The sequence below is a fragment of the Oncorhynchus clarkii genome, chromosome 2 (genome assembly GCF_045791955.1).
Source record: "Oncorhynchus clarkii lewisi isolate Uvic-CL-2024 chromosome 2, UVic_Ocla_1.0, whole genome shotgun sequence".
In the NCBI taxonomy this organism is placed as follows: Eukaryota; Metazoa; Chordata; class Actinopteri; order Salmoniformes; family Salmonidae; genus Oncorhynchus; species Oncorhynchus clarkii.
In genome coordinates, this window is record NC_092148.1 from 51461087 (window position 1) to 51474449 (window position 13363).

A 13363-nucleotide genomic window follows, 5' to 3' on the forward strand; every position below is an offset into this window, starting at 1 on the left:
AGATATACCAGACGAAGAAAGAGACACGGAGAGATCCTCTTGTTCTTCTCTCATGCCTTTCTGCATGTCTCCTCTTCAGGGCTGTATGCAGGGATCAAGTTCTTCCTAATCGACTTCATGTTTAGGAGCTGTCCCAAACTAAGGGACAAGTATGACACGCCGCACATCATCTGGACCAACCTGCCCACTGACCCCCAGCTGAAGGAGCGCGGGGGCGCGACATTGTCCAGACGGGTTCGTCTCAAACTCTACATACAGTGCCTTGCGAAAGTATTCGGCCCCCTTGAACTTTGCAACCTTTTGCCACATTTCAGGCTTCAAACATAAAGATATAAAACTGTATTTTTTTATGAAGAATCAACAACAAGTGGGACACAATCATGAAGTGGAACAACATTTATTGGATATTTCAAACTTTTTTAACAAATCAAAAACTGAAAAATTGGGCGTGCAAAATTATTCAGCCCCTTTACTTTCAGTGCAGCAAACTCTCTCCAGAAGTTCAGTAAGGATCAAATCTACCAAGACCTGGCCGTCCCTCTAAACTTTCAGCTCATACAAGGAGGAGACTGATCAGAGATGCAGCCAAGAGGCCCATGATAACTCTGGATGAACTGCAGAGATCTACAGCTGAGGTGGGAGACTCTGTCCATAGGACAACAATCAGTCGTATATTGCACAAATCAGGCTTTATGGAAGAGAGGCAAGAAGAAAGCCAATCCTTAAAGATATCCATAAAAAGTGTTGTTTAGAGTTTGCCACAAGCCACCTGGGAGACACACCAAACATGTGGAAGAAGGTGCTCTGGTCAGATGAAACCAAAATTGAACTTTTTGGCAACAATGCAAAATGTTATGTTTGGAATAAAAGCAACACAGCTCATCACCCTGAACACACCATCCCCACTGTCAAACATGGTGGTGGCAGCATCATGGTTTGGGCCTGCTTTTCTTCAGCAGGGACAGGGAAGATGGTTAAAATTGATGGGAAGATGGATGGAGCCAAATACAGGACCATTCTGGAAGAAAACCTGATGGAGTCTGCAAAAGACCTGAGACTGGGACGGAGATTTGTCTTCCAACAAGACAATGATCCAAAACATAAAGCAAAATCTACAATGGAATGGTTCAAAAATAAACATATCCAGGTGTTAGAATGGCCAAGTCAAAGTCCAGACCTGAATCCAATCGAGAATCTGTGGAAAGAACTGAAAACTGCTGTTCACAAATACTCTCCATCCAACCTCACTGAGCTCGAGCTGTTTTGCAAGGAGGAATGGGAAAAAATGTCAGTCTCTCGATGTGCAAAACTGATAGAGATATACTCCAAGTGACTTACAGCTGTAATCGCAGCAAAAGGTGGCGCTACAAAGTATTAACTTAAGGGGGCTGAATAATTTTGCACGCCCAATTTTTCAGTTTTTGATTTGTTAAAAAAGTTTGAAATATCCAATAAATGTTGTTCCACTTCATGATTGTGTCCCACTTGTTGTTGATTCTTCACAAAAAAATACAGTTTTATATCTTTATGTTTGAAGCCTGAAATGTGGCAAAAGGTCGCAAAGTTCAAGGGGGCCGAATACTTTCGCAAGGCACTGTATACTATTGTATATAATGCGTTTGTGTGTCTGTATATGTGCAGGTCTTTTGTGCCTACAGTGCATTCGGGGAAAGTATTCGCTTCAAGTTTTCTTTATGTTAAAGCCTTATTCTAAAATGTACCAAATAGCTTTTTCCCCTCATCAATCTATACACAATACCCCATAATGACAAAGTAGAAACAGGTTTTTAGAAAATGGAAATATGACAGGTACATAAGTATTCAGACCCTTTACTTAGTACTTTGTTGAAGCACCTTTGGCAGTGATTACAGCCTCGAGTCTTCCTGGGTATGACGCTACAAGCTTGGCACAGCTATATTTGAGGAGCTTCTCCTATTCTTCTCTGCAGATCCTCTCAAGCTCTGCCAGGTTTGTTGGTGAGCTTCGCTGCACAGCTATTTTCAGGTCTCTCCAGAGATGTTCGATTGGGTTCAAGTCCGGTCTCTGGCTGGTCCACTCAAGGACATTCAGAGACTTGTCCCGAAGCCACTCCTGCTTTGTATTGGCTGTGTCCTGAGCTCTCTGGAGCAGGTTTTCATCATGGATCTCTCTGTACTTTGCTCCGTTCATCTTTCCCTCGATGCTTACTAGTCTCTCAGCCCTTTCCTCTGAAAAACATCCCCACAGCATGATGATGCTGCCACCACCATGCTTTCCATTAGGGATGTTGTCAGGTTTTCTCCAGACGTGACGATTGGCATTCAGGCCAAAGAGTTCAATCTTGGTTTCATCAGACCAGATAATCTTGTTTCTCATGATCTGAGAGTCTTTAGGTGCCTTCTGGCAAACTCCAAGCAGGCTGTCATGTGCCATTTACTGAGGAGTGGCTTCTGTCTGGCCACTCTACCATAAAGGCCTGATTGGTGGAGTGCTGCATAGATCGTTGTCCTTCTGGAATGTTCTTCCATCTCCACAGACAAACTTTGGAGCTCTATCAGAGTCACCATCGGGTTCTTGGCCACCTCCCTGACCAAGGCCCTTCTCCTCCTATTGCTCAGTTTGGCCGGGCGGCCAGCTCTAGGAAGAGTCTTGGTGGTCCATTTAAGAATGATGGAGGCCACTGTGAAATTTGGTTGTACCCTTCCCCAGATCAGTGCCTCGACACAATGCTGTCTCGGAGCTCTACAGACAATTCCTTGGACCTCATGACTTGGTTTTTGCTCTGACATGCACTGTCAACTGTGGGACCTTATATAGACAGGTGTGTGTGCTTTTCCAAATCATGTCCAATCAATTAAATTTACCACAGTTGGACTTCTACAATCAAGTTGTAGAAACATCTCAAGGATGATCAATGGAAACAGGATGCACCTGATCTCTTTTCCGAGTCTCTTAGCAAAGGATCTGAATACTTATTTTACATAAGGTATTTCAGTTTTTAATTTTTAATAAATTAGAAAACGTTTCTAAAAACACTTAAAAAAAAAAAGCTTTGTCACTACAGGGTAGATTGATGAGGAGAAACATTAATTGAATCAATTTGAGAATAAAGCTGTAACGTAAACAAATGTGGAAAAGGTCAAGGGGTCTGAATACTTTCCGAGGGCACTGAAGGTACATGTGTCATTGTCACAGTTCATCCCTAATTAATGTTGGTGGTCACAGCAGCTGGGAACTGTGGGAATCCTTAACTCAGGTGATCAGACACAAACTTCTCTGTTGTTTTTCCTCTCTCAGCTCTCTGGGTGTGAAAAGGTAGGGCTCCCTAGGGTGCACTTTGGTTGGCGAGTGTCTGTGTTTGCGCCACCATCGTGTGTATGTGTCATTTAGAGATAAGCTGCATTCCAAATCGACCCCTTGCCCCTTTGGATATCAGCAGTAGAGCAATGCTAACTGTGTCTATGTGAAGGATGAAAATGTGGCCTTGTCTTTTTAACATGTGCATCTACCACAGTGCTGTTGAAAGTGTTATTTTCCATATGACACCAAAGTAGAGATTACCGTAATGGTGTATTGAATGTTCATTTTGTATCCATTCTCATAGACACGATCAGAAGGAACCCTATATTCAAAGTAGTGCTGTGTGTGTTGAGGAAGTAACTAGAAGCCAGAAACTGCTCATTGGTTCTTTTTGAAAGATAGTGGTTTGTTAATAGTATTAGTATTTGTAATATCATACCGGTAACTACTCTTCCACAAAATCCCATACAATTATTCAAGGTTGTATTATAATGTCCTAATAGGTAGCAATACTTATCAGTGTGTTCGGGCCAGTTTGTGTTTTCTAGAAAAAGAAATCCTGCCAATGGTCAGCAAAAACAAATGAAAGTCGAATCAAATTGTATTTGTCACATGCGCTGAACACAACTGGTATAGACTTTACTGTGAAATGCTTGATTATGAGCCCTTCCCAACGATGCAGAGTTGAAAAATAAAATGGTAACTAGGAATAAAATAAATAAGAATGGAGCCATATACAGGGAGTACCATATCAATGTGCAGAGGTATGAGGTATCATGAAGGCATGGTAAAGTGACAAGGCATCAGGATAGTTGTGAATATGTGAGGGTTTTGTATTGGACTGTTAATGGTGTGTGTGTGTATAGTCTAGATGGAGTCAGTGCAGATAGTTTGGGTACCATTAATTTACTATTTAGCGGTCTTATAGCTTGGGGGTAGAAGCTGTCTCGGCGCCTGTTTGTCCTGGAGCCGATGCTCTGGTACTGTTTGCCAGGAAGTAGCAGAGTGAACAGTCTATGGCTTCGGTGGCTGGAGTCTTTGGCAATTTTTCGGGCCTTCCTCTGACACAGCCTGATACTGTTTAGAGGTCCTGGATTACAGGGAGCTCGGCCCCACCACCCTCTGTAGCACTATGCTAAAGAGGGTGGTGTTTCTGCGGTCAAGGACGGTGCATTTGGTATACCAAGCGGGGAAGCAGCCAGTCAAGATGCTCTCGATGGTGCAGCTGTATAACTTTTTGAGGAGCCTAGGGCCCATGCCAAATCTTTCCAGCCTCCTGAGGGGGGGAAAAGGCCCTGCTGTGCACTCTTCACGACTGTGCAGGTGTGTGTGGACCATGTTTAGTCCTTAGTGATGTGGACGCCAAGGAACTTGAAGCTCTCGACCCGCTCCACAACAGCCCATTCGATGTGAATTGGGGCCTGCTCTCCCCTCTTTCTCCTATAGTCCACGATCAGCTCCTTGGTTTTACTGATGTTGAGGGAGAAGTTGTTGTGCTGGCACCACAGGTCTCTGACCTCCATGTAGGTTTACTCATCACCTACCACAATCGTGTCGTTAGCAAACTTGATGATGGTTTTGGAGTCCTGTGTGGCTATGCAGTCATGGGTGAACAGGGAGTACAGGAGGGGACACCCCTGAGGGGTGTTGTTGCCTACCTTGGTGATGAGCTTGGAGGGGACTATGGTGTTGAAAGCTGAGCTGTAGTCTATGAACAGCATTGTCGCATAGTTATTTCCCCTCTTGTCCAGGTGGGAGATGGCAGTGTGAAGTGCAATTGAGATTGCATCTTCTGTGGATCTGTTGGGGAAGTAGGCGAATTGGAGTGGATCTGGGATGATGGTGTTGATGTGTGTCTTGACCAGCCTTTCAAAGCACTTTATTACACATGTGATTGCTACAGGGCGATAGTCATTTACGCAGGGTACTTTGGAGCTCTTTGGAAACATGGACAATGGTGGTCAGCTTGAAACATGCTGGGGTAACAGACTGGGACAAGGAGAGATTGAAAATGTCTGTGAAGACACTTGCCAGTTGGTCTGCGCATGCTTTGAGAAAACCTGTCCAGTCATTTTTCATGTTTCATTCTTTAGAAGGAAAGGTTGTTATATACAGTACAGGGCATGAGTCCATTGCGTCATGCTTTGCATGAGACACACCATAAACCTATCGTTCACATCCCCATAAGCATTGTATCCAATGCTCTCCACTAGTACCCCGGCCAATATGCACTGCTAACCATAAAACTGTGTACACTTTGATTCACCTGCAGTGAAGTTGACTGAGTGATGCTGATGACCAAGTCAAGCCACTGGTTTGAGAGAGCCTGCTATAATGCACACACACTGCTTAGGTCTAGCCAATTCCCTTCCCTCACTCTGTTCCTAGTCTAAAATGCTGACCTCTCTCCATCCTTCCTTCTATCCTACCATTCTTATCCCCGCTCTCTTTCTCTTTAGATCCATCCGACGGTAGCTCACGGCAGTCTAGGAACAGCCTTACCATGTGGTATCAGTCTAGAGGAACAGACTGGCAGAGCCTACAATACTAAGAAGGGGGCTTTCCACGAGGTCTTCAATCTTTCTGGGGATGAGCGCCCCCTAGCAGGTTGGTAGAGCACTACATGATCATTCTCAGGAGCGACAGCTGACTATTTGTGCCTGGATCACCACCTCACCCTTTTCCATGTTGACCTATTTCCATAGTTGTTGTTGATGAATTTAGTGTTTATCGATTGTGTTATGTTGGTGCAGTGCAAGCAGTGAAACCATGAGTATTGACTGTGTTCGTTGGCAGTGTGTCAGACCTGATATATGTGTGTGTGTCGACTGGTTTCGTTGGCAGTGTGTGAGAATGGCTGGCGATGCTGCTTGATCAACAGGGACAGGAAGAGTCCCACAGACTACATCCGTAATGGTGTGCTCTTTGTCACTGAAAAGTAAGCCATATACCGCTAATACCTAGCTGTCACATGTAGATATGTACACTGAGTATACCAAACATTAGGAACACCATACCCCGTTCAAAGGCACTTCAAATCTTATCTTGCCCATTCACCCTCTGAATGGCGCACATACACAATCAATGTCTCACTTGTCTCAAGGCATAAAAATACTTTTTTTTTTGTTATTGTATTTTTTATTTAACTGGGCAAGTCAGTTAAGAACATTTACAGTTAAGAACAAATTTATTTACAATAACGGCCTAACAATGAAATAAAAAATATATAGGACAAGAGACACCACAACACCACATAAAGAGAGACCTGAGACAACAGCATAGCATGGCAGAATAGCTTCTTTAAAAACCCCTGGAATCGATGTCCGGGCCCCCGTGGAAATCGAATTAGCATAATACAAAAATCCCCATCAAAATCCTTCAGTTTAAACTGGAGATATGTTTCTACGCATCGGAATGCTCTCAATCCACCTCGTCCGCCGATGTCGCGCGTTCGCATCGGAATGCTCTCAATCCACCGCGTCCGCCGATGTCGCGCGTTCGCATCGGAATGCTCTCAATCCACCGCGTCCGCCGATGTCGCGCGTTCGCATCGGAATGCTCTCAATCCACCGCGTCCGCCGATGTCGCGCGTTCGCATCGGAATGCTCTCAATCCACCGCGTCCGCCGATGTCGCGCGTTCGCATCGGAATGCTCTCAATCCACCGCGTCCGCCGATGTCGCGCGTTCGCATCGGAATGCTCTCAATCCACCGCGTCCGCCGATGTCGCGCGTTCGCATCGGAATGCTCTCAGTCCGCCGATGTCGCGCGTTCGCATCGGAATGCTCTCAGTCCGCCGATGTCGCGCGTTCGCATCGGAATGCTCTCAGTCCGCCGATGTCGCGCGTTCGCATCGGAATGCTCTCAATCCACCACGTCCGCCGATGTCGCGCGTTCGCATCGGAATGCTCTCAATCCACCGCGTCCGCCGATGTCGCGCGTTCGCATCGGAATGTTCTCAATCCACCGCGTCCGCCGATGTCGCGCTTGGCCTACAAACTATTATGAGCCCTCGGATGGTAACCCGAGACTCACACAAACATGATGGTGTTCGACAACCCCCACAAGCGCCTTGGGACTCGTCTGAAGGGCTTAGACTGTTATGCGTTAGCCTGTCTCCTGCCTTTTTCATCTACACTGATTTGAAGTGGACTTAACAAGGGACATCAATAAAGGGATAATGGCTTTCACCTGGATTCACCTGGTCAGTCGGTCATGGGAAGAACAGGTGTCCTTTAATGTTTTGTATCTCTTTAATGTTTTGTATCTCAGTCTCTGTATGTGCTCTTGCAGCACCCATTTGTGTGTTTTGTATTGGCCTGTGTTCAGGTGTAATGTGTCCTTCTCTGTGCTTACAAAGTGTTTCCCTCCCCAGTTACCTTTGCTTTGAAAGCTCAAGCTGCAGGTCAAATTCCTCTAAAAAGAATAAAGTCATCAAACTGATTGACATCACTGATATCCAGAAGGTGGGTTTCTCTATTTTCACTTCACCTTCTGTCCAATGTCTAAATTCATTGGTTGAACAAAAATTTGAGTTGGGCTGTATCCATATTTTCTGCGCCATGCCGAGGTCTGCAGTATTACCGAATGTGCGCACAAGGGGTGCTATTTCCAAATGATAAAGAGAACTTTGCAGTAGTTTAGGAATCACAAAGACAGACGCGACTGGACAGGGATCTTAGTCAACTTTGTTTACTAGTGTTTAAATAAAATGTAAAAAAAAAAAAAGTCATTTTTTTGATTCTTTATTTTTGAGGCACAAATCCTTTAGGCAAGAAGGATCTTGATCCAGGAGGATGCATAGCTGGAGCCCTATTGCTGGATATAATTTATTTGACACACCTTAGATTTCTTATAGTTATAAGCAGTGGCATAACACGCACACCCAAACCCCCAAAAATAAACATTATTTTTTACAGTATTGAAAATCATACAATCAGTGTTTCGGTATAAATGGTATATAGCCCAAGTCTACTAAAAATCGACTTCTGCAGTAGAATGTTTTAAGGTTGTCTGAGCTTATCTGGTGTTTTGTTTTGTTTGTTCCACAGTACAAAGTCTTGTCTGTATTACCTGGGTCTGGAATGGGAATCTCCATAGCAACACCGTCCACCCAGAAGGTAGGAACACTTATGGACAGTCCATTTTAGACCATGTTTCTTTTCTCTCTATTTAGGTCTGATTTTGTTTTGTCAAATATCCTGTTAACTATATAAAACTACAAGATGGAATAACAAGTGCATTACATTAGAACATCACAGCCATCATGAACTACTGTAGCTGTTAAAGTAAATCAATTAACAAAATTCCACACCTGGGTGAAGTCGTTTATCATCAGGGTTCTAAAGTGCCCTAGTTGCACCAGGGAATCCAAATGTAGTTAATTTTGTAAGTGGTTCCAAAACTGTGCAGTGTTAAAACTAAAAGGGGACTTACCTAGTCCAGTGGAGACCCAAGGAACCTTGAGTGAACGGATTTGGTATCTTATGTTTTTATACTATACTTTTTATATATACTTTAACAACAAAGTGAGGTAAGTTGGAAGCTTGTATAGTAGAGCTTTGTAAACAAAAAGGAAGTTAATTAAGTGATCTACGGGACTGTAATGAGGACCAGCCTACCTTTTTGTGACAGGATGCAGTGGGGTGTATTAAAACGGTCACCTGTGATCGAGCGAAAGGCACTATGGTAGAGTGGTGACTGCTGGTAAATGGTATCACCATAGACAAGATCTGGTAGGAAAGTTGACTGTACAATCTGCTTCCTGCTATTTAGGGACTTTAAATCTTAGCTTTTTAACTAGCTCATCGGTATGGTTTTTCAACATAAAATCTTTGTCAATTCAAAAGACCAGATATTTATAGGCAGGAACCCAATCATTGCGCTTCATAAGTTTTGACAGGTTTATCGACGCCTAAAATAATCTTCCAAATAATATCCCCTCCTATTATCACTGTCTTTCTATCCCCCTCACGCTCCCCTTTATTTACCTGTTCTCTCTCAGCCGTTGGTGTTTGGTGCCATGATCCACAGAGACGAGGCCTTTGAAGCCATCTTCACACAGTACACGAAGAAAGTGACCATGACCACAGCCACCAACCCTGAGACCTAACATACCAAAATGGCTGCCTTCACCAGGGATGTCCTATACTGACACAGCGAGTTCTCTATGTAGTACACTGCTACTGGCCAATTAGTATATCTGCAAGTATGTTAAGCTAGTGTCCATGCCAAGGTGGTGGATTCCTCCACCAAGCCACATTAGGTTAGTATGTGAGGATGGTATCCACTTGATCTGAGGCCTGGTCCATCACTATAAAGGCCAAGATCTTTGTATCCTCTCGCTGATAACCACAACTTCTCATTAGGTCTAAGGGTCTACAACTGGACCCGCACACCATCGCTGACTCCTACTGGTTCGGTCGAGGCTATTGCATCTGGGGAAGTAGCCTTTTGAGCCAAGAGAGCACACTTGTCTTAATTTGCTGTTGTTCTGTACTCGGGTAATAGCTTTTCAAGTCTCTCTCTTTTGTTGTCAGTTTTTCTTTTGTACACGCGTGCGTAGTGTGCACATGCGTGAGAATGTGTGCTGCTAAAAAGCGTATGTGTGTGTGTGTGTGGTGGGGGGGGTGATCATTTTATGGTCAACACTGTTGTGCTGTTTCAGGAGGAGGCTGGATCTCTTTGCCTATCTGAGAGGACTGCCTGGCACTCCCATTTTGTGTATCACACACATTGATTCTATTTGCTTCAATTGTTGCTCTCCTTCAATAGGATGCATTTGGTTTGATATAGATATCATTGGTGGCCTTGCACAGGTCTTAACTCACATTTTGTAAAGTGCACCAGAAACCACGTTTATGAATACCTCGAGCCTTCATGTTTCTCAGTTAATGAAAGTGCTTTAGATATCATTTCTGCAATAGCCTTTAGGTGTAAGTGTTTTATTTAGCCTTTTTTTCTGAGAGAGGAGGGACGGAACGGGAGTCATTTAATGATGAGCAGCCAAAAGCCTGAAGTTATTGTAGTCGATATCTTTCTCGCACACATTTTTGTCTCGGCAAAGAAAAGGTATGGATTTACATGTCCAGGTTAAGGAGTTATGATGCATTCATAAGCACCACATAAACATGACCTAATGTCAACATAGTCTTTCTGAAGCCTCAGAGTATATTTATTATGTAGAACAATATGTGACTTGTAATATGTGACATTCTACATAACTAATTGGTTCAGTAAAAACGATAACTTATGTAGGTTTTGTGGAATGCTTATGAATGTACTGTAAGTACTTTATGGGACAGATTTCATGTAAAGCAATTCCCCCAAAAATCAGGAGCCTTTTCTACACTTCCTTGTTCCACCACTCTCAATGCCTTACCTAATTCTCTCACAGATTTAGGCCAGGATTCAAACCAATGCAGCGCTGCACTTTCGACTGACTCTGACGTGTAACTTCAGGTAAATTGCCATTGGATCACGCATCCACATGTTCTTAAAAGTCGAGTGCAGAGCAATGCCGGTTATTTGTGTTAGTTTGAATCCCGGACAAAAATGTTGGCAATAAAGTTTTCTTTTTGGTTTTGACAGCAAACGGGAATGGGGTTTATATTAAAATGCTAGTAACCTTGTCAAGAGGTTCGGACCTCTTGGTGTAATGGTTAAGGTGTTGGCTTGAAGGTTGCTGGACCCGGCTTTGAGTGCCAGTCGGGGCTACCCCCTGAATTTGCTACATTGGTGTCAGAAGTGGGATGGTGTCTGTGAGGCCATCGGAGAGGCGTGTACACCTGAGGGACTTGGTATATAGAGAAAGTATGGGGGGGGGGCCCTCTCCCGAAGGAAGGGGGTAATGTAGCGTCCTTAACCCAACACCTTGCGACCTTGTCAAGATGTTCGTATCTCTTGGCGTAACGGTTAAGGTTTTGGCTACAATATGTTCTAGTTGAGCACATGCTAGGGAGGCTAACTGGACATTTGCTTGATGCCTTTTAGTCTACACCAAGTAATTTAGGTATCTCACTCGCCAAGCCCCTCAAAAAAGTTAGATCTACTTAAGAAGCACAGAATGTACTGTATGTGTGCCAAAATCTTTACTTTATTTCACTGCTTGTCATTTAGTTATTTCACCTTATATCTGTAATGTTTACAGATGTTAGGTTCTGAACTCCACTGCTTTAAGTCAGTTTGATTCCTTGTAAGACTATGAGGTCATGAAGACTGACCGGGTACGTCTTGTGATGGAGAACTTCTGAATGCTGATAAACCTGAGTGGTCACATCTCAGCCAATCAAAGACTTCCCCTGGGTTTAGCCACACTCTTTGCCCGTGGATGGTGAATTGAAAGGTGTCAATTCGTGGAGTCATGTTGCTTCCAAATCTGTTTGAATCGCCACTCGCTAAACAATGTCAATATATGGCATGGCCGTCAACTTGAAGATGGAAAATCCTCATTATAGTACCGTGTGTGTCCCAAACTATCGAATGTGTTGTAAAAAAAAAAAAGCCTTGCTAATCAATCATGCCCTTGTTGATCGATCATCCTTTTCGTCGCTTGCTAATTCCCAGTATGATGGTAATGGCTTCACCAAGTCCTCCGGTAGGTTTTTTTGTGTAGTTTCTGCCACACTGTTATGCTCACCTACCATGTCATTTCCCAATAGTTGAGGAGGATCAACACGGGACTGGATACATTTTCAGAGGAGGATGGATATTGTCTCTATGGTTCTGTGTCAGAGGGGGAGAGATTGTTTCAACCACTGAGGCTTGCCAACTGAAAACTGCAGAAGTAATCATGTGGCCTCTGTGTTAAACAAGTACAGGGCCTTCAGAAAGTATTCATACCCCTTGACTTATTCCACATTTTGTTGTGTTGCAGCCTGAATTTAAATAAAAATAATAATAAAATTATCTCACCCATCTGAACACAATACCCTATAAATGACAAAGTGAAAACATGTTTTTAGAAAATGTTGCAAATGTATTGAAATGAAATGCAGCTTTCCACACCTTGTTTGTGCAACAGTTGGCAATTTTTAAAAGTTGTTTGTTTACCTATCTACCAATAAGTGCCCTTTGAGAGGCATTTGAAAACCTCCCAGGTCTGATGTCGAATCTTTATATGAAATTCACTGCTCGAATTAGGGACCTTAGGCTTGCCCTAACAAAGGGTTGAATACTTATTGACCCAAGACATTTCAGTTTTTCATTTTTTATTCATTTGTAAAAATGTCTAAAACGTTGACATTATGGAGTGTTGTGTGTAGGCCAGTGACAAAGAAATCTAAATTTGATCCTTTTTAAATTCAGGCTGTAACACAACAAAATGTGGAAAAAGTCTAGGGGTGTGAACACTTTCTGAAGACCTATTGTATTTATTTGAAATCAAAGTACTTGTTTGCTAATTCATTTTTCATAATACCGTCCCAATCAATATGTAACTGTTTAGGAACGATAACCAGTTACAGTAGGTGTGAATACGTCTTTGTAATCTGCAGTGTCCACTGCCCTCCCAAAAAATTGTACATATGAAATTATGTAATGAACACATTTTAAATCCCTGTAAAGTTTTTAAAGAAAATTGTTTATTGTAAAATGTTATGTACATTTTCACTTAAGTAAACACATTTTAAAGTAATGATTGTTGGCAGTTTTCTTTCAAGCATCTCAGTAACTTTATCACTTATTTCTTTATCCCTCTAATCTGGGATTATCCCTTGTTGAAGGTGGGCATACACTGGAAAGGTTTGGAACGCACTGGGTTAGAAGACCACGGCAAATATGATTTTGTTTCTGGTGTGAAAGGATCCTTTGGAGAGACATTCGCTTGAATGCTCAGAGTGCAAGAGCTTTGCACTAACTTGTGATTGCTCAGTCTGTACACAAGCATGGTCTAGGTTGAAGTTGCCCCTAGATGCTGATCTTGGGTCAGTTTTGCATATCTCCCACTAATGGTTAAGGTTAGGATTGGGGACGGGGAGCTGAAGACACAGTGGGTCCTCATTTAAATGTTTTGTTATGCTTGCGGAATGGTGTGGTACATTAGAATGAATGGAGTGAATCATAGTATTTTACTGTTAGCCATTGT

General features: G+C 43.1%; 1 protein-coding gene across 3 annotated transcripts in view; it reads left to right on the plus strand.

The window, feature by feature from the left end:
- LOC139369574 (GRAM domain-containing protein 4-like) overlaps positions 1–12913 on the plus strand; it is a 43216-nt gene extending 30303 nt beyond the window's left edge. For all 3 annotated transcript variants that reach the window (XM_071108833.1, XM_071108826.1, XM_071108841.1), the window contains exons 14-19: positions 80–234; positions 5740–5887; positions 6125–6218; positions 7655–7745; positions 8331–8399; positions 9284–12913. In XM_071108833.1, the coding sequence (XP_070964934.1) occupies positions 80–234; positions 5740–5887; positions 6125–6218; positions 7655–7745; positions 8331–8399; positions 9284–9391 (665 nt within the window). In that variant the 3' untranslated portion in view covers positions 9392–12913. The remainder of the gene's footprint in view (positions 1–79; positions 235–5739; positions 5888–6124; positions 6219–7654; positions 7746–8330; positions 8400–9283) is intronic.
- Positions 12914–13363: the final 450 nt, after the last annotated feature.